Source organism: Drosophila hydei, unplaced genomic scaffold (genome assembly GCF_003285905.1).
Source record: "Drosophila hydei strain 15085-1641.00,03,60 unplaced genomic scaffold, DhydRS2 tig00008137-arrow-arrow-pilon, whole genome shotgun sequence".
In the NCBI taxonomy this organism is placed as follows: Eukaryota; Metazoa; Arthropoda; class Insecta; order Diptera; family Drosophilidae; genus Drosophila; species Drosophila hydei.
Window position 1 is genome coordinate 670,981 of NW_022045845.1, and position 19,269 is coordinate 690,249.

The window sequence follows — 19,269 nt, forward strand, 5'->3', positions numbered from 1 at the left end:
TTTATCATATATTTAATATTATATATTGTAAATTGTACTTTCCGCCGAAGCTTACAGTTATATTTATCATTTGATATTTTTATTTATTTAATTTTCCTATTCATTGAAGTAATGGGCTCTCATTGGTTGGCAGAGATATTGGCCGCACACCAATTACTTTCTCGGTGGGCGTTTTGAGTCTGCGCATTATGTCACAGCATCCTAAACTACCTATTCAACCCTTAATGACCATCACATAAATCATAGTGAACGTTGACAGTGTGCTAAGAATTTCTGCACACAGTCGCCACGGTTACTTCATGACCGTTACACGGTATTAACGGAATGCGCCGATCGCTGACTGTAACAAGTGAATGTCATGAAGTGATTAATAATGCAAAATTATTGATGCACGAAAACAAGGTGAAATCCTATTAGTGAAATTTTGCATGATAAAAACATCCAAGTTCAAGAGTGCATCCGCCAGTGTGTTTAAAGTTCACTCAAGAGTCAGTTATACAGAAAAATTACATGGATACAGCTAAACTGGTAAGGTCAACATGAAATAAATTCGCGTATTTAATTCGCATATTAAAAACGATCGATATCTCGATCTTAAGTACTTAAAGCTTTATTTAATTCAGACATTGTTCACACTTCTACTTATATAACAAGTTTATAGCATGGTCTTAGCCGTAACTAAGCGTATAGCCCATATTCTCCATGAGCGTCTCCTTAATCGCCGGCTGAAGAGCTCGCTGCATGTAAGTTGTAAGCAAACCTCGCACACCCATCGAAAAGAGCTTCTCCAACTCATTGGACATGGCATCACCCACAAAATCTTCGTGGTTGCCGTTGGCGTTGATGCCACTGTTACCACTAAAAATATCAGCAAATGCACGGGCATCTGGCTCAACTAACTGCTGTAGCTGTTCATCCTCAAAATGCAGTACGTCCTCATTGAAATGTATTTCATCCGAGGAGTCGGCATTGCGACGACGCCGTCGGCGACGTTTTCCTAACTGTCGCCGTCGGTAAAAGTTGTCTCCGTTCACATCGAAGAATTCATTTGAATTGCCAAATTCTTCATTGCTTCCAAAGGTTAAGCTCTGATCTCTCTGGGTGGTTTGCTCCAGCCGAATATCGTATTTCGGTTTGTGATACTTGCCAGCGTTACCTAAAAAAACTTGTGGTTCACCTAGTTCGACTTGTGGTGGCGTGCCCTCTCCGTAACCGAACCGTCGTTTCGAATTTTGCCGTAATCTAATGCCACTCGGTCCTTGGCAACCATGGGCAAATACAGAAATGAAACCAGGCTCCGCAAAGTGCGAATCAGTACGAACAGAGGCAGCCCCTAGCCTGCGCGATTGCTCATACGAGGGTGCCGATGAAGCGGGGCCCAACGGAACAGTGCGGAACTCGATTCCGGCATGTCTCATTCGTAATATCATATTACATCGGCCGCCTGTGGGTTGCATAACTATCTTCCCACTGAGTGTTAAGTCTGGGAAAATAAGACGCGTATCCAAAGTGGAGTTTTCAGTGCTGAACTTGCACTTGTCAATCTCTACCCAGCGCGATGAGGATTTTGCCGGCGGCACCCGTACTTTAAGATCCTCAACCTCTACACGCGATATCGCCAATTTGTGTGGTTGCCGAAACTGGTATTGTTGTTGCTGTTGTGGCTGTTGTTGTTGCTGCTGCTGCTTTTGTTGGTGTGTTGAGAGCAGTTCCTCAAGCTCCAAAGCACTGTTGCTAATTCCACTAGCAGATGTGTCACCAAATTGATATGGACGTCCATTGCGCCGAATGTGCTTGGCATAATAACCACGCCCATAGTTCATGCTGCCGCCCACATTGTAGAAGTCATCCTCAGGCTCGCTTTGCTGACCATAGAAGCTGTGATATAACTGATACGGCGTCTGCGACGGTTGTTCCCACATGGAACGGGAATGCGCTCGAGAGGAGCCCTTAGTTTGAGCGCTGCGGCGGCGCATATGCTCAAGTGCGTTTTCCAGACGATTCGAACAGCGATGTGGCGTTTGGTAAGGTTGACTGACAGCAACTATAATTACGTTTAAAAATCAGCTAGTCAACGGAATAGATTTTCGTACAAGCACTCACCTTGCAGCAGTGCGATAAGTAAGAATAAGAGCGTCAACAAATTTCCTCTGCTCAAGCAGTCTGATCCTGATACTGACATGATGTTACGCTGTGGCATCACATTGAGTTGTGTGGATGTATATGCTAAGTAGACGCGGAAGAGACACTACCAGTCTGGTCCACAGCTCAACCGATAATGCGCTCGCAGCTTTGGAGGCAACGCATGCGAGACCGAGAAACTCGCTCGGTCGCGCTTCCATACACACAGTCGCAGACGCAGCAGCACCCACAAGAAGTTCACGACGACAGCGAGAAAGACAACGCCGAAGTCGTGTCACTGCCTCATCATGTGCAGTGAAAGTGTTTTCCACGACAAGCGCCAGGCACAGCAACGCACACGAGCGTGGAAACAACCACTCGCACAAAGGCAAAAAGAAAAGCATTGTCTTCTGTCGCAGATGCCGCTGTCTTTACTGCTGTTGCTGTTGCTGCTCCAAAGTAGATCAAAGTGGCTTACAAACTCAAAGCAAATACGACGTCAACGCTGCGTTTCGTAATGCTAGTTGCGGGAGCGCATGCGTCGTAATATTAGCCACCCGCACTCAAATGGTTTGAGTAAAGTTCAAAGTTGATCAATCTAGCAAACATGTCAATTAGGTGTTCACAATTGCCTTGTTAGCTAATTGAATGAACCATCTGCTGCAACTTTTGTTTTATGACTTGGCTTATAGCTTGACATTTACTTTGAAATTTCGTTTAATTTTACCATTTACCAACACAGTTTGTTCAAAAGACAAAAACAAAAAACGATTAGTTTCGATAATTCTTGTCTTTGCACTAACTGCGTGCTAGGTGGCAACGCTTCGCCGGCTGGGCTTGACGGTTACGGTAAATTATGTCTGTAATTTGATTTAACAAATTGTCTGCTTGCACTTATTAAATTCAGCACAGCGTCTTTACTAGATGCAGACATATTTTGCAATTTATAAATTGCTAAGCATTTCCTATCTTTATACATATATTTGCCCATTGCAAAACGTAATGCCACATTTCAGGTTTAATGTACCAAGATTTACATAACCTTTGGCTCTATTTTCAACGAAAATAGCCGGAGAAAGCTGCACGCTGCACGTTCTGTGCCTTCTAGCCGAGAAACTTGCCGCTTTCTGCGTTTCCGCATGAAGTTAAAGACGCTGCAGCTTGGGCAAGTTAAAATATATACAGCTAGGTTCGCATGTATGTTTGTTATTTAGTGTAAAGACACATACTACAAATGATTCTCAAATGCAGCGATGCGCAACGCTTGCTGTGTTCCAGTTTTCTAAGTGTCAAGTGCCAATACAGCTTGCAACAGACAACCAAAAACCAAACAAAATCCAATTGCCAATTGCAAATTGGCAATCGCCCCAAAAGCAAATACAAATGTCAGATCAACGAATTATTTACCTGCAACATCATTAGATCTAGCGGACGACAAGCTAGAAAGTGAAATGTTTGCCAGCTGTAATGAGCGGAGAGAGTGGCAGATGCCACCGCCCCATTAACTTGGCTGACCTCCTCAGTTCGCGCAGCTCATTAAATGTAAAAGTGTCAATAAACCGCAGGTTTCTATTGTCTTTGTCATATGTTGTGCTATTCTATACATTATATGCCCCACAATCACTCACAATTCCAATTCCAATTCCAATTGCAATCCCAGTTCTAGTTTAGCGAAGCTCGCCCTGCCGTTCGCAGTGGCTCATTACTTAATGACACGGCCATAAGCACAACAAAAGACAATTGACACCCAAGCAAGGCCGGAGCTAGAAGCTGTTAAGCTAATTGCCACAAGCTTCTTCACACTTGAGTATGTCAATGTGACGAACACTTTGTTTCCATTCTATTTGTACCGGTATCTGTAACTGTAATTGAAACTGTTGCCGTGACCGTAACTCTAACCGTAACCTGTTGTGTGCCTGACCAGCGTCCCGGGTCGCGACCCAGCAGGTGGTTTTAAAGTCACTTAAAGCCCGACCAGCAACCCCAAAACCAAAATTACAATTTGGCAATTCATTTGCCAAAATTGAAGAAACTCATAATAACTTCCTGCTGCGTCTTGGTTCATTTCCTTCTTCGGCAGGCCGACTACAGCGAGGCCAAGTCCCATCTTGAGCAGCTACAGCAGACGCTGACTAACTTGGATCATCATCATCATCATCCTCATTCCCATTCGCATCCACATCACCATGGGCTGTATCACACGGTTCCCAATACATCGACTATAACCACAGATTCGGTGGTTTCCTGTGTCACCTCTACATTGCCGGCTGTCGGCAAGGCCACATCTTCGTCCTCCTCTGCCTCTAGTTGCGAGAACTCCGAAACGGAGCGCAAGAAATGCCACAATCACACTCACAGCGAAATGGACGTGAGTCACACGCTTATGGAAGCCATCTGCACTCTTCCTCTGCCTACTCATGGGCAAAGGTCGCCGCCCTGTTGCCTGGCCATGGCCGGAAATGGAACGCCACCTGCTGGAGCGCTAATGAATGGCTTGGGCAGCAACGCTAACGGAAGCGCCACTTCCTTATGCAATGGTGACTTAACTTGGATCGTGCGACTCATGTAAGACTCTCTATTGACCATTGTCCATATTCCAAGCAGATCTTGTGCGAGAATCGTCCTGGTATGCGCATCACCACCATCACCACCACCACCACCAATTGACGGATGAACTGGTCATGTACACAGCGCCAGCGCCGACGGCGGCAGCGGCAGCCGCCATTGGCAAATTCGGCCTGGACACATCCACAGAGGGTTACTTGAACGCAAGGTACAATGGTAAGCGTCCTCGACCACCCGGATACAGCTCCATGGCCGGAGCATCGACGTCTTGTTTGCCTTTGTTATTTACACGTTTTGTTTATTAACTCCTATTATGAGTTTTCTGATGTACTTCTGCAGAGATATCAGTACGGGGATGTGGCGCTTCAGCCCGGAGGCTTTTGTTTCATATTGTTTAACTTTTCACTTTATTAAGAAAATATATGATGGACTTATTTAAGCTGAAGACATTTTCATTCACTCGAGCTGGGTAATAGATTACAAAATATATAAACGGAACAACTTTATTGGAGAGAATGGATTTCACTTCTTATAGAGATTTATTGGACTTGTTAAGTTACAATTTGTATTTTCAAAACTGTTTTAAAATTTAATTGGATAAACACTATATCGAAAAGATTAAACAAAATTATGTGTTTTTATAAAAATTAAATTTCATATATTATATATTAAATTATATCATTCAATTAGGTTTTAGTGAGCTCTCTATTCAAAAACTTTTGTTAACTTGCAAGGTATTCGTTAATTATTTATGTTGAACAATCTTAATGTTAATGGGTAACTGGCTGTATGTATAGTTATTTTAAGATCTTTACGATTTTATCATTAGCTGACTTTGCTATCGACTAATGGCTCGTCATCGCGATGGTTCACTGTTCATTTGTTGTGCTATAACCAGTTAAGAATTTTAAAAGTCGAACAAGGCTATAAAAATTGAATTTATGTTACAAAAGAAATATTTTTAACGATTCCCATAGAATTTCTGGATATCCATTTAGTATATTAAATTTGTTAAAGAATTTTATATTTTTTAAATGAAGAGGGAATCTTTCATAGAAAAGATTTATATGAAATATATTTTAGAGAGCTTTTAATTTGATCTTATCAAAGTATAAAACCTAGGCAAAAACAATACCAATCTCAAAATGGACTTTCTGCCTAAGTTACAGATATTTGCTGCAATCTTTATAGATGACACATTTAGTTATTACGAACTAGATTATATTTTTCTATCAATCGACTCTTTGTTCTTTTGCTTTAGTCAATTTATTGCTATTATTTTGTAATATGTTTTTGGCACTATTTTGTACGAACGTATTCGTATGAATGTCTACTTAGAAGCTCACGGCTTGTGCATCTGACAAGCTCGATTTGCTGACTCAAAGATATCCCGGCGCGAGCCGTAATGTGAAATATTATCTAACAAAAGTCAAGCTAGCTAACATTTAATACAGAAAATCACATTAAAAATGTTTCTTTTGCTTGTGCACCCACCTGTCCAATGCCGCTCTGGATCTGCAGTGAATGTCAAAGGCGTGCGCCATGAAAGAACATCAAGTTTCTTCGACATACCCGCTGTGACCCACCCGCACCCACACCCGCACCCACATCCGCATCCCTATTGCTACAGGTAAGTGGAAGTGGGGCTGGCAGGCAGAGACTGACAAGACAAGTCAGCAGATTGCAACTGCGAGAGAAGGCGACTTTAAGTCAATCAACTTTTTGTGTGTTTTTCAATATTCTTATTTTTTTCTAATGCCGCCTCCAGGTTTCCACCATCGCCACCTGCGGGCATCTTAAAGAAGAGCGACGAAGGTAAGCAAATGAAAATTTGAGAATCAGAAAAGAATTAATAGGGCATGCGTTCATCATTTATTTAAATTAAGCTCAGCTACGTGCAGACTGCGCCTGAGCAATATATATATCTATATAGATATAGCTATCAAATGTGCGCCAATAACTCAATTTGTTTTTCTACAAGATGACTTGGATTTCTTCTTTTTTTTTGAACGAAATGTAAGAAATCGCGCGCATAATTTACAATAACAGTATCCGCGGTGTTAGTAACCGCTAATCCAATTGGTGGCACGGGCATGAAATTCAATTTGAGAGCAACTGAACGACTCAGCAATGCGATGCTCTTAGTTGGCCTCCGGCTGCTTTGGCGGATGGAGTGGGTGGGTTGCAGTCAAACAAGCGACTCAATCACCAGCCGCTGAGTGGATTGAGTTGAACATACTTGCTGATTGGGGTGAGGGTAAGCATGAGGGTGGGCGTCGCACCACTGGGAACTGGCAAATCCTTACTGTGCAAGTACTGTGTACGTTTTGGCAGCCAACAGGTTTTCCAGCTCGTCCCGCTGCTCGTTTGTTGTGTTATCGACAATGATGTTTTTACTTGTCGACACTTTCTCATGGATTATGCAGAGGTATCTCGTGCATTTTTAATGTGCCCAGCGTCGAGTCGCGTTGCCTGCTGGATGTGATTTTGAGCTACTGCCAAGGAGCGACCAGGACCGTCTAATGAAAACGGCATTAAGCGTGGCGTAGGCGGGTCCGCAGCGCTGGGTGGGGTTTATTCTGTTGTTCTGCTTGCCCTTAAATTGCAGCATATTGGCCATTTGCAAGAGTCTGTAGTGGGTTGCTTAAATAATTAATGTGTGCTAAATACCTTGGCCATTTAGTGGAACAAGCAGATGTTCGCCAATCGAAATTACATATACTCTTTATATTTCACGCGTTACTTATTCAAATTATCATATTTTTTATACAAATTAAATATTCTTTTCACAACAACAAATATGAATATGTTCTAAAATTATCTTATTAGATTAGATGCGACCTTTGGTCGGGTGGTCGTCGGAATTTGTATCCATGTATTTTATTCATTGCTTTATTAGAATTGACCAAAAATTAAATGTCTATCAAATAAATGGATGGAAAGGCAGAGCGTCCTTTACTCTTGCATTACATAACGATTCAAGAATGCTTGATACTCTTTTTAAAGAGTAGAAACATGCAGCTTAATTAGTGCCCACTCTTACGCTCCTTGGTTAAACGTGCGTGAAAGCGGCTTTCATTTGGCTCTTTTAACTCTCTTGCCCATCTCTCTTTTTAGACGCAGCCGCCGCTGCTGCCGCCGCCGCTGCAGCAGCTGCTGTATATTGCAATGATGTATCTGTTGGTCAGCACTTTCATCAGCACAACACCAAAATCGAGCATGCCGACTCTACAACGACAGCCGCTGCTGCACATCATCATCAGCAGCAACAACAACAGCAGCAACAGCAACAGCAGCAACAACAACAGCAACAGCAACAACAGCAGCAACAGCATCATGATTCGGTGCATCAACATAGCCACAGCCATCAACAGCCACAGAATACACATCAGCAGGGGCATGCACACCTGACTCCGGTGCATGCAGCCTCCGCCTTCAAATTTAGCCATACGGCGGTCATCTCCAGCTCAGCTGTCTACGCCGCAGCACCACACTATACCCACCAGCAGCATTCGCAACCCCAGTCGCATGCCACAGTGTATCGCGATATTTCACCCAGCATAGGCTCTGCTAGCGAGCCGGATCTTAAGTATGAGAGTGGTCCGTATAATGCCACAATATCTTCAACCTATCCGCCACCATTGCGACCCAGTGTGGTCGACTCCACAACGTCTAGTGATGCGGAGCTTCGCTTAGATCAGTTTTATGCTAGCAATACAATATCCACCAGCAGCAATGGGCAGACCATTAGCCAGCGTCGAGGCTCGCTTCAATTATGGCAATTTTTAGTAGCCCTTCTGGATGAACCCGCTACTAGGTAAGTGGGGAAGAGATTGACTTCCACTATGATTTCATCTCATTTACTGTACCCAGCTCTAGTTGTATTGCGTGGACAGGACGAGGCATGGAATTTAAGCTCATCGAACCGGAGGAGGTGGCACGTCGGTGGGGCATACAAAAGAATAGACCAGCTATGAACTATGACAAGCTGTCGCGAAGTCTGCGCTATTACTATGAGAAGGGAATTATGCAGAAGGTCAATGGTGAACGGTATGTCTATCGCTTTGTATGTGATCCCGATGCGCTTTTCAACATGGCATATGGTCACCTTACAAGCAAACAGGCAGACCAGCAGCATCAGTTGGCCTTGTCGTTGGCCAAATCGTCGCCGGAGTCGCATTCGCAACCACTTCGCGTGCAAAAATCGACGGCTGTGGATTACTATGACAGTGGCTTGCATAAGTATCAGTAGGTGGAGTGTGGGAACACCATTGTGTGGGTGTAACCATATCTCATGTACATTATGTAATTTATTTTTGTGTAGGTGTGTATGTTTGTGTGGGGAACTCACTGCTTTATTGTGCGACACTGTTTTGTTGATGGATAATACAAAGTTTGTAATGGTGCAATAAATAAAAATTAGTGTTGGCAAGCAGGTGATGTTCAGAAATGACAATCGTTAGACCACCACAAGCAATCGATGCCTATCGATCACAACTACACAGCAGTTAGCCGGTTAAACTTGAGCTTGAAATTTAAATGACAAACGAAGCAGATATTTTTTATTTTGTTGTATTTGGTTATTAGATGGCTAGCGTTAGATGTATAGCTCATCTAAGCGAGGCCTTATCAGCAGTATATACACACATATATCAAATTACATTCATATATACAAAACAAAGTGTTTACCACAAAAATATAATCGATTTGAGGTTCAGTTGGCGCATTTAAATAAAGTATATACCGTTTTTGTTCGTTACACAAAGCGCAACACTTCTTGCATTTGGGTTTCCATCACTCTTCTTTCTTTTTCTTTTTGGGTACAGATTTCTCTTCCGAATCCGAATTACTACTAGTACTGTTATCATCGCTACTACTGTCGGTGTCAAGTTTCCGTTTCTCTGGCGATTTCTTGATATGTTTTTTCACATAGCTCTTTACCTTGTCTTGCTGCGGACTGTATGCCCAGTGTATCAGCTCTAAATGTATGTCACTGGGAGCGCCTGTCTCCTTATCGAACAGATTCAAATCTTCGCTCTTGATCTTCTCTAGCAATTTTGCTATTTGGCGATTGCGTACTATATCCCAACTCGTTGTCTCATCCTTGGGATACATTGTACGAAGGTGCTTATAGTTTCCCTTCGCCTTAGATCCACCATAAGCAACCAGGAACTCGGATGCCAGTTCATCTTTCGGTTCAGGTAATTTAGCGATCAATGCATGTGAAAGATAAGCTCTGTTATCCTTGATCCGATTCTCCGTCTCGAATTTTTCAAGGAACTCTTCGAGTACTTGAACCCCTTCTTTGATCGAATTAATTTTATCTTCATTCTTGGTGCCAGAGAGCACTCGCTTTGAGCTGCCAATCAGACCCTTGATTGCTAGTCTTTGGTAATCTGGATCACGTTCCGCCAAAATACTGCAATTAAAATGTATCGATACATCAATTTAATACGCATATACGAATATAAATATTTGTATAGACAAACTGTGGAATGCGTCCGCATAGCGTGCCAAATGCTTTGCATATGCAGTTACATATACACACAGAGAGCGGCAGTCGGAGAGGCAAGTCGCTAGGCGGTCTCTCAACCAAATTATTAGACTTCCGAAAGAGGGAGCGTTGATATTAAACACTAAAACTGTGACATGACATCATAGTGGCCTCAAAAACGAAGTGCCGCTGACGATGATGACCTTCAGCTGATTTTTATTAATATGCAGAGTAAAGCGCGCCTACCTTAGGGTCGCTAGCGCTGCTGCCTTGTCCTTAAAGCCCAGACCAGGCACGGTTTCGACCTTGTCGTCGCCATCAGTCTTTGCATTCTTATTAGAGGCACCGCCTCCGTTCTCCTCCAGCCATTGCTCAAACACACTAATAGCATCATTTATGTTCTTCAGTTTCTCTGCAGCCTTTGTCACTATATATGGCAATTGTAGTTTATTTATATATATAATTCCTTTTAAAGGTAAAAAAGAGATTCGTTTGAATCTTACTCGTTAAGACGCGTTTGGCGCGTCCGAGCAGTCCCCGAACGGTAAGTTTACGGTACTGCATATCATGACTCTCCAGCAGCTTGAGCGTCTCCAATGCCTTCTCCATATCCTTGAAACCAAACTTTGATTCGCCCTCGGACATTGTTGCTACTCAATTTGATAAACGTTAACTTCGACAAAGAATAACCGTCTGCAATCCACCAGTGACGAACTATGACTGAACGCTGATATTTTTTCGCCTAGATGAAAGCTTTGAGACAAAGCATAAATAGAAAAATATCGAAAGAGAGCATATGAGCACATCAGAGATTGGGTGAGTAGAGTGTGGGACAGCCAATTAGATAACCATGGCTAAAATAACCAAGTGACATTATCAGTGTTCAATAGGGAAACCGGTTTGTTGTCGTACCGCCGTAGCAAAACAAAAGCGAGAAAAGACCCCGCCATGACGTCATGGCAGCCAGATGCCGATTGTTCCACCCATACAGTACTTAAATTTACACGATACTTTTATTGGCGATGTTTTGGGGTGACCAGATTAAAATTTCTATATAACGAACTCTTTGTATACTCTGTTCCCAAAAGGGAACAGTATTTTGGTCTTCTGTCATCTTCATGTTATTTTAAAATACCATCAAAGTTCAAAAGTTTTAAATATTTCTGCTAAAGAAAGTAAAATATCGAAAATATATTTGTATTGTTGGCTGAATATTACGAAAATATTTGGGTAACAATAGCACAAAACTAAAGCATATCCATTGGATCCTAACGAAAATTATACATTTTGTTTAAATTTAATTTGTAATAAAGTAAAATAAGTCAGATTAGAATCAGCAAACCTCTACAATCACCTAATGTTCAATAAATGTTTTTGTTTTATTTTTATTATTTTTATTTATTTATTTATTTTTATTATTTTTATGTTTACTACTAATATATTTAGGCAGCTTATACAAGTTGTAAGTCTGCATTAGATGATTTCATTACAAAATATTTTGAAAATGTATTATGCTTAACTCTAGACTTAATTCACTAGGCATGTAATATACAGAGACGTCCAATTAATAATAAAGTGAGTGCTAAATCATAAATAATGAAACAATAAAAATAACATATCTTAGGCCAACCGAAGATTGATATTTTTGCAGAAATATAAGCTAAACGTTTTAATTTTCAATATTATTATTAGCTTAGGAGACACAATACAAATTGCACATTATGACATTTATGTAAAAAGATAATAATTAAATATGCAGCTAAATCTGATCAGAGGACTCCATTATTTATTATTATACTCGAAATTGAAAACCCAAATGAGCTCCATAGAAGGCCCTATCAAGTATTTTTGAATAGCTCAACAACGTTTGTCCATAGAGTCAACTTTGGCTCTATCTATTTGAATGTTTTATGTCTGATAACATGTACATTATGTCGTAACCGGCCGAATCGGATTTCTATAGCAAAAAGTTGTTATAGAATTGATCGGTCGTATATAAGAGTTATTGTCTTATGGACTGTACCGGAACCAATACCTAACTTGGTAACCAGATTGTATTCCAATACAGTTTTGGTCTCTGCAAGGCTATTCATCTGCGGTAATCCGAAGCTATTTCGTATTCTTAATTACTAAACATGAAATGCTCCCTCTATCTCTATATATGGTTGAAGCTTACATTATAAATCTAATTTAGCTTTTTTTTCAAGTATTTCCAATTCCATCATTTCGATTCGTAATTTTCCCTCTTGTACTTCTTGGTCGAGCTTAATCTTCTCTTTGAGCATTTCGTGATTGTGTTTTTCTTGTGCTCGTTGATTTTCGCCTTTGTAAAATTCTTGCTGAAGAAGCACTAGCTTAATCTTCTCCTCATCTAAGCTGCGCAGGGTTCGTGGATTCAAGCTTGGCCAGTCCGAACTTATATTTGCTCTGACTTCTTTGTGCTCAATGATGTTGGGAATCTAAAATGCAAAATATATCTTAATGCTCGCCCGTCTCTCATATTGCTGTCTCTGCTTACGTCGTGGGTGTCACTGGAATTTCCAAACATATCATCCTCTCCTTCGAAATTGATGTCAGTTTGAACATTAGCTATAAGAGAATAACACCATTTTGTACAATTAGAAAGTTTTAATCAACTTTAATAGTACTTACAAGCATCGCTGTCAAAATTGTTGCCCACGCCTGCTGTTGATTCTCCCATTAGGGCAATATATTTCCCTGTGCCGGTGCGAAAGTTGTGAGACTTGTCGTCCACCAGTTCAATCTTGGATCTCCGTTTCATGTTTATAAACTTATCTCTTAACGCTTTCCATTCACGGTAAATGCCCGTTCTGGCGTAAAAGGTGTCAGCCATTTCCTCCCAGGCCTGTTCCTTTTGCTTCCATATAGCCGCATCTGACTTTTTGTTTTCCAATATGTTCTTTCTTTCCTCGAGCAGTTCCATAAGAACTTGTTCCTCCTCCGCCGTAAAATTTTTACCTCTTTTTTTCTTTTCCTCACTCGACATATTTCAACTTTTCCAGCAGAATAACAATATAAACAAACTCAGCTGTATTTCAATTAGAGTGACCAAGCTGTTCTAGTCTATCGACCAGACATGCCAACTTAGCGATATTTACTTGCCATAATTAAAAAGCCGTTAGAACAAATTTCAAATAAAGCAAAACTGCATTCTACATTTTTATATTCGATATAAAGAATTAAATGAAATGTAGATTGTATTTAAATATAACCAGCTATAAGTTAATTATGGAACATTTATTATAATTGCATGGCAAACAGCTACATAAGATATGCATATTACATTAAAGATGTAATAGATAGGAATTATATAAAAAAAGAAAAACAGTTTGATGAGGACAAGTTGTTTATTATATTGTTCTTACATTTAGCACGCTTTATGTATATATGATACATCGATTGTATTGCAAAAATCATATGACATTTACAGGCAAATGTAACAAATGCATTTGTGTATATATGCATCCATATAAATACAAGTGTTTGGTGTTCTTAATAAACTTTTTTTAACAGAGAAAAGATGAGATTTCAACTGAGAATTAACTTTAGTTGCAGCTGCGTCGAATTTCGAGCACATCGTCTAGCATAAAATTGCGTAAATGGCACAACGCCTGCACCACATTTTCTCGGTCACGTACATTGGGCCCAAGCCAGTGCTCTGGCAGTTGCGTCTTGGCCACCTGGTTGGGATGCACGTGGGTTAGTGATCGCCGCCAATTGTTGTTGCACGCACTGACGCTCAAATGGCTGCCCGTCTGCAAGCTTTCAATGTACTTAATATACGCCTCAGAGTGGATGACACGGTTGGCACGAGGTGGAACAGTTACGAACATAGGCTCTGGAGGCGGTCCCGTAACAATGGTCTGCAGCTGGAGTTGTTGTTGTTGCTGCTGCTGCTGTTGCTGTTGTTGAAACTGCATTTGGTGCTGCTGATGCTGTATTGTCTCCGTGTTAAGAGGAGCTCGTGGTGACAACACATTGCTAGAGGGCATTGCTACAGCTAATTGTGGTAGATTTTTCTGTTTGCGCGGTACAAAATTTTTGCTTCGTTCTGTGATGCTTAGCGGCTTGCCACATTTGCTCAGGTGCACCTCGCGTACATGTTTGACGAGACGCAGCACATTGGGGAACGCCTGTATGGACTTGCGAATACGAGGACAATTGCGCCATAGACAAACGTATTCCATTTCGACTCCCGCTTGCGGATGCCGGTTTATGTGCCCGGTGCCATCCGATAGGCAGTGCTCGGTGCAGTCGGCCATCTCTTCAAACTGAAAGTCACATTTGTCCCATAGGCACTCAAAGGTCAGTGCCGGACTGGCGTCCTGGCCACCTGCTGCGTTTAGAGGCAACGGACTACCGCAATTTTGGTTGTCGTCAATTTCGCGACGCAAGGCCGCGGCCTCTTCATTTAGCTTGTTGGCGCGATCCTCCCAGCTTTGTTTCACGCTGGCCGGCAGACTCTTCCACTCGTTGCCCACCAAGCGCGAAATGTCACCAAATGTGGCATCCGGATTGCTCTGACTTATACCTGTTAATGAGAACAAAAATGTTTATATAAGGAAACCAGTGAAAGCTCCATTCAATCAGTACTTACCCTTCCGCACATCGCTGGAGTAGAGTATATAGCCGGTGAGGCTCTTCTTGGTCGATTTGGTTTTTGCTTTAGAGGTAAGCGGAGTGGAGTTGATAGACGGTGCTGGGGAAGATATCGCCACTATATCCGAGCTTAGGGATGGTGTATCGCCATCCATGGAATCTTCCAGCATGGCCAGTTCGTTCAACTCGCTTTTAACATCTTTCGCCGGTTTTATATGAGTTTTAAAGTAAAAGATCTCATCCTCTGTAACCTCAGCGCTGTGTTGGAACTTGCGCAGATTACCAACTACCAGATTGCGCAGCGCCTTTTTAAGCTCATCGTAGACAGACTCGCATATGTACACATCACTCTCAGCAATTTCCGTAGGCCGGGAGCTAATGAACTCGGCATACTCTAGAACAGCGCATCGGCCCACGATGCTGATGACAGGACTCATATCCTCAACAGTGCTCAGAAGTAGCTCTTGGCGATAGAATTGCTTGCCCAAAGCCGGCGTCGTCTCGCTAGGCGCCAGCAGCCATGGCCCCTTGAAGTACGACTTGCCATTTAGTTCCCAGATTTGCTGGACTTGTGCAACGGATTGCTTGCCACTTTGCGTGGCCACATATACGAAGTCACCGGTCTTAATAACTCCACTGCAAATGGTGTTGTACTGTTGATAGTATACACTGTTGTCCTGGGCATTTGGTGGCGCGTCGCAGGTTACATTGGGTTTCTCCTTTTCGATGAGTACCTCTTGTAGCTTAAGCTCTTCTAGTTCACCCTTGTGCTTCTCTATCCGTTCCTTGAAGACGGACATCACACGCTTCAGCTCCAATGGCGTTTCGCGCGGCACAAATCGCACAGAGCTGTTGTTGCTCTCGCGCGAGGTTGGCCAATTTTTAAGCTTTTTGAAGCAACGACCCTGCAAGTTGTAGCGCGACTCACAGACAAACACATCTTTTTCGGGCAGCCCATCCGGCCGTAGCTTAATATAGTCCCTGATATGCATGACGTAGCACATGCCCAATACCTTGTCCATGGATATGGTTTGCGAAATGCTGCTCTTGAACACTTCTTTCTCGAGAAACTTGCGAGTCGTAACGTGATAGGTTTCATGGGGGCGCAAAAAGATTGAGGCCTGCATTAGCTTCTCATTGGTCGGGGTAGTCCACAGCCGTTCGATGCATGCAATACTGGGAATCTTGTTATCTGGCATCTGCACGTATACGTAGTCGCCAGGTGAATAAACCTGCTGGTTGATTGTCATGCTTTCACCTTTTGCGCTGGCATTGAAGTCCTCCTTCTCTTGCTCCTGGTCCTGCTCCTCTTGGACCACCTTTTGTAGCCGCATAACCTCCACGTCTGCAAGCAATTTGTCCAGTGTGAATCCGAGCGCTGGCGAACTCAATGTGTCCTTGCACAGCTCATCTCGCTTTCGTATAAAATATGTTTGAAGTTCGATAGAGTCCTGAAAGATGTCCGAATCGGTGCGGGACAATTTACGCGCTCGTTCCAAACATGCAAATATATCCTCTTGGTATACATCCAAACGTTTATACGCGCCCTTATCCAGACGCCTCTTGATCAGATCCAAGGAGATGCCGCGTACCTTTGCGCCCTCGCCCAATTCATCGTACTCGGGGAGCTCAGCCAAAGAGTCCGAGTAACAACGCCCTTCTTCATCCTGATGATTGTAAACCGAGGAGAATAGAGTTAAAAATAGCTCCTGAACAGCCAATGGAACATCAGGCAGTGCATCACGTTCAGTGCGCAGTTGTTGCTTTAGCTGCAGCGTCAACTGCTGCAACACCAATGCGTCCTTGTATATTTGCGAGTCGGGCTCGTTATATTTGCAGGCATTCTCAAGCATAAGCAGAAAGTCGGCTGCTAGCTCGTCCACGCTTTCGTAGGCAGCTTGCTTAAGTTTTTGCGCAATCCGCTCCATGTCCATGGGGTCCTTGATTATGTCATAATATTCCGGATAGTCGCTCTTTGATGGAAGCTTTGTAAAAATCAACGACAACTGTCTTTTGCCTTTCGGCTCTTGATAGTCCCGCAGTGTTTCATAGAACTGCCACAGACGTTCTCGGTCGGCTAACAGCGCTGCCTTTGGCTTGCGTCCCAGCTTGTATTTTTGAAGTGGTCTCTTGACCTCAACCAGACCGGGAAATTCTTTCAGTTTCTCATTCAGGGCACGTTCCAGCGCATTAGCATCCTCGTATATATTGGAGCCCTCCTCGTTATATTGCCGACAATTGGAAAACATGAGCCGATAGTCAGATACGACATCCTCAACAGTAGCATAGCGATCGGCACGTATATTGTGCTCGATGGTGTTCATGTCAATTGGATTCTGTATTATGTCATAGTAATCTGGATATACTTTGCGTGGCGGCTTTTCCATGAACATCTCAATCGGCCGACGGTTGCCCACTGTATAGTCCACCAAATATTTTTGAATGCTGAGAATCTTCTTTTTGATGGCTGCGTTTATAGCAATGCGATTCGTTTTAGGAGAATTTGAGTTATTAGATGTATGCGCCGTACTGGAACTGGAATTGACTCGTGGTCGGCCCGGCTTTCGTTTCTCTGGCTGCACGCTGGTTGTGAAAGTTTCATCAGTTTCATCTTCATCCATGTCACTGGTTTCCTCCAATGATTCCTCGACCAGTTTTGCATTCATGAGTTTTTGCATTTTCAGTGCATCTTTGTGCGTGCGATGCGTGACTGGAAATGCCTTTTTGGCATTGTCCAGCATTAAATACAGATCACCTGTGAGATCACTTATATTCGCATAATCTCCCTTCTTCAGCTTTGTGTTAATCTGACTCATAGAAATGGGACGTTTGATTAACTCAAAATACTCAGGATGAAAGCGGCGCACTGGCAGCTTCCATAAAGAGTTGCCTAGCGGCGGACCGGTGACACCCGGATGCTCCGAGGTGCCTGGAGCATTATATAAGTGGTCAAATAACGCCCACATGGGTCCCTCGCCTTTCTTGCTGGTCTCCTCATCGTCAGAGCTATCCAATTCTTCTTTTAGCGCTATAATTTGGACAACATTATAGATTTTTCAATACTTCATTAATTTGTCCATCGGGAATTCAACATACCTGATATAGCTGCACTTGATAAGCTCTTCAGGCGTCGGACTGGTTTGGCCTTGCCCGACTCCAGCTCTAGACGGCGCTGCGTAAATATTCGCTTTAAGGTTTTGGCGTCTTTGTAGATCTGCGATCCGGGCTCATTGAAGAGACAGGCATTCTTAGTCATTTGCAGCAGATCACGCTCCATTTCCACTAGTGACGAGTAGGCGTTCATTTGTATCTTGGTGGCAATCAGGCGCAAGTCAATGGGATGCTCTATCACATCATAATAGTCCGGATAAACTTTTTTGGACGGCAGCAGTTGGAACATGCGATGCATAGCCCTGTCGCCAATTGGATCCGTAGCAGTCATGATAGATGCAAAAAGTTCTTCGTACTGATTGCATTCGTCGTCAAGGTCCCCTGCTCCAGGCTCTGTGCTGCTCGTCAGACGCCGTGCATTACGCGGCGCACGTTTAGCACGTGGTTCCTCCTCCGCGAAGCCATTAGCTTCCATGATGCGCTGTCTATGTGTCTGTATGTGTTGCCACAGAGCAAGTGCGTCCTGAAATTCGGTCGACTCGGGCTTATAGAACGCCTTTGCATTGCTTATCAGCAATTCCAGGTCATTCATCATATCGTACAGATCGTCATAAGAATCTGTTTTCAACTTTTGTTGTACTTTTAGCAAATCGATGGGGTTTACCACCACGTCATAATAAGAGGGCTCCTGGCGACGTTTGGGAGCCCGTATGAATGTATCGCACAGCATTGATCCATCTTCTTTCTTAATGTTGCGTATCGAGTCGTACAGCTGTTGGCACAGCTCCGCTGGATCCAAGCGCCGCTTTTTGCGCGCCGATTGTGTCTGCTGTACCGGAGACTGCTCAGGCGTCGAATCGTCAAGCAAGAGTGGATCCTCGTCTTGTCGACTTGATATTGAGCTAGCGCGACGCTTACGGCTCAGCATGTTTATGCAAATATTTTAAGTAAAATTTCAAACTAAGAACTTTATTTTACAACGACGCCACCGGAAAAATTAGTGGTGTTCACTATATATCGACTGTAAACTATCGCTATACATTTTGCAGCCCTGCGATACATCGATAACAGTGTTCACTCAATAGTTTTGGGGGCATGCCAACTTACGTTAAATATCTTAGTTATTTAAATGTGGAAATAATGAGATTCATTCTTATAGGAATTAATTTTATATTTGAACATGCTATAAAAATGAAAAGAAGAAACTAAATTTGAAATAAGAATATAGTCTATTTATTTTAAGATCACAGTAATTAAATAGTTTACAACAGTCTAAGCCGGCCGTTGACCATTACGCTAGCAAAAATAGAGACGTCAAACTGAAAATAAACAAAACTTGAGCTTAGTTCTGTTTCTCA

General features: G+C 42.7%; 5 protein-coding genes across 5 annotated transcripts; 1 reads left to right on the forward strand and 4 right to left on the reverse strand.

Annotated features, from left to right (window-relative positions):
• Positions 1-465: 465 nt before the first annotated feature.
• On the forward strand, positions 466-8,938 carry LOC111601783 (ETV5-related protein Ets96B). Its single transcript, XM_023318543.2, has 8 exons — positions 466-528; positions 4,202-4,658; positions 4,726-4,902; positions 6,208-6,316; positions 6,455-6,501; positions 7,521-7,532; positions 7,840-8,503; positions 8,560-8,938. Exons 1-8 carry the CDS (start codon positions 511-513, stop codon positions 8,936-8,938), a joined length of 1,863 nt encoding a protein of 620 aa, XP_023174311.2. The 5' UTR covers positions 466-510.
• On the reverse strand, positions 579-2,439 carry LOC111601784. Its single transcript, XM_023318544.2, has 2 exons — positions 2,104-2,439; positions 579-2,044 (listed from the first exon to the last, which is right to left on the reverse strand). The coding sequence occupies exons 1-2, from the start codon at positions 2,198-2,200 to the stop codon at positions 669-671; spliced, it is 1,473 nt and encodes a 490-aa protein (XP_023174312.2). The 5' UTR covers positions 2,201-2,439; the 3' UTR covers positions 579-668.
• A 322-nt stretch (positions 8,939-9,260) lies between the features above and the next one.
• On the reverse strand, positions 9,261-11,251 carry LOC111601764. The gene is made up of 4 exons (XM_023318504.2): positions 11,093-11,251; positions 10,684-11,034; positions 10,427-10,607; positions 9,261-10,105 (listed from the first exon to the last, which is right to left on the reverse strand). Exons 2-4 carry the CDS (start codon positions 10,823-10,825, stop codon positions 9,481-9,483), a joined length of 948 nt encoding a protein of 315 aa, XP_023174272.2. The 5' UTR covers positions 10,826-11,034; positions 11,093-11,251; the 3' UTR covers positions 9,261-9,480.
• A 76-nt stretch (positions 11,252-11,327) lies between these two features.
• Positions 11,328-13,225, reverse strand: LOC111601765 (myb/SANT-like DNA-binding domain-containing protein 4). Its single transcript, XM_023318505.2, has 4 exons — positions 12,833-13,225; positions 12,699-12,769; positions 12,357-12,639; positions 11,328-11,346 (listed from the first exon to the last, which is right to left on the reverse strand). Exons 1-3 carry the CDS (start codon positions 13,185-13,187, stop codon positions 12,358-12,360), a joined length of 708 nt encoding a protein of 235 aa, XP_023174273.2. The 5' UTR covers positions 13,188-13,225; the 3' UTR covers positions 11,328-11,346; position 12,357.
• A 347-nt stretch (positions 13,226-13,572) lies between these two features.
• Positions 13,573-18,938, reverse strand: LOC111601781 (protein polybromo-1). Its single transcript, XM_023318541.2, has 3 exons — positions 17,897-18,938; positions 14,799-17,828; positions 13,573-14,732 (listed from the first exon to the last, which is right to left on the reverse strand). Exons 1-3 carry the CDS (start codon positions 18,837-18,839, stop codon positions 13,747-13,749), a joined length of 4,959 nt encoding a protein of 1,652 aa, XP_023174309.2. The 5' UTR covers positions 18,840-18,938; the 3' UTR covers positions 13,573-13,746.
• Between the last annotated feature and the right edge of the window lie 331 nt (positions 18,939-19,269).

What these genes read in the sequence shown, in the direction of transcription:
- LOC111601783 (XM_023318543.2), top strand. An exon ending in CCGCATCCCTATTGCTACAG is followed by an intron (nt 6,317 to 6,454) that starts GTAAGTGGAAGT and finishes TGCCGCCTCCAG; the next exon opens with GTTTCCACCATCGCCACCTG. An exon ending in CTGGATGAACCCGCTACTAG is followed by an intron (nt 8,504 to 8,559) that starts GTAAGTGGGGAA and finishes TACTGTACCCAG; the next exon opens with CTCTAGTTGTATTGCGTGGA.
- LOC111601784 (XM_023318544.2), bottom strand. Translation starts at nt 2,200, where the DNA reads ATGCCACAGCGTAACATCATGTCAGTATCAGGATCAGACTGCTTGAGC. An exon ending in ACTTATCGCACTGCTGCAAG is followed by an intron (nt 2,045 to 2,103) that starts GTGAGTGCTTGT and finishes ACGTAATTATAG; the next exon opens with TTGCTGTCAGTCAACCTTAC.
- LOC111601764 (XM_023318504.2), bottom strand. Translation starts at nt 10,825, where the DNA reads ATGTCCGAGGGCGAATCAAAGTTTGGTTTCAAGGATATGGAGAAGGCA. An exon ending in CGCCAAACGCGTCTTAACGA is followed by an intron (nt 10,608 to 10,683) that starts GTAAGATTCAAA and finishes TGCCATATATAG; the next exon opens with TGACAAAGGCTGCAGAGAAA. An exon ending in GCAGCGCTAGCGACCCTAAG is followed by an intron (nt 10,106 to 10,426) that starts GTAGGCGCGCTT and finishes TTTTAATTGCAG; the next exon opens with TATTTTGGCGGAACGTGATC.
- LOC111601765 (XM_023318505.2), bottom strand. Translation starts at nt 13,187, where the DNA reads ATGTCGAGTGAGGAAAAGAAAAAAAGAGGTAAAAATTTTACGGCGGAG. An exon ending in CAATTTTGACAGCGATGCTT is followed by an intron (nt 12,770 to 12,832) that starts GTAAGTACTATT and finishes ATTCTCTTATAG; the next exon opens with CTAATGTTCAAACTGACATC. An exon ending in ATTCCAGTGACACCCACGAC is followed by an intron (nt 12,640 to 12,698) that starts GTAAGCAGAGAC and finishes TTTGCATTTTAG; the next exon opens with ATTCCCAACATCATTGAGCA.
- LOC111601781 (XM_023318541.2), bottom strand. Translation starts at nt 18,839, where the DNA reads ATGCTGAGCCGTAAGCGTCGCGCTAGCTCAATATCAAGTCGACAAGAC. An exon ending in ATCAAGTGCAGCTATATCAG is followed by an intron (nt 17,829 to 17,896) that starts GTATGTTGAATT and finishes TCCAAATTATAG; the next exon opens with CGCTAAAAGAAGAATTGGAT. An exon ending in CTCCAGCGATGTGCGGAAGG is followed by an intron (nt 14,733 to 14,798) that starts GTAAGTACTGAT and finishes TCTCATTAACAG; the next exon opens with GTATAAGTCAGAGCAATCCG.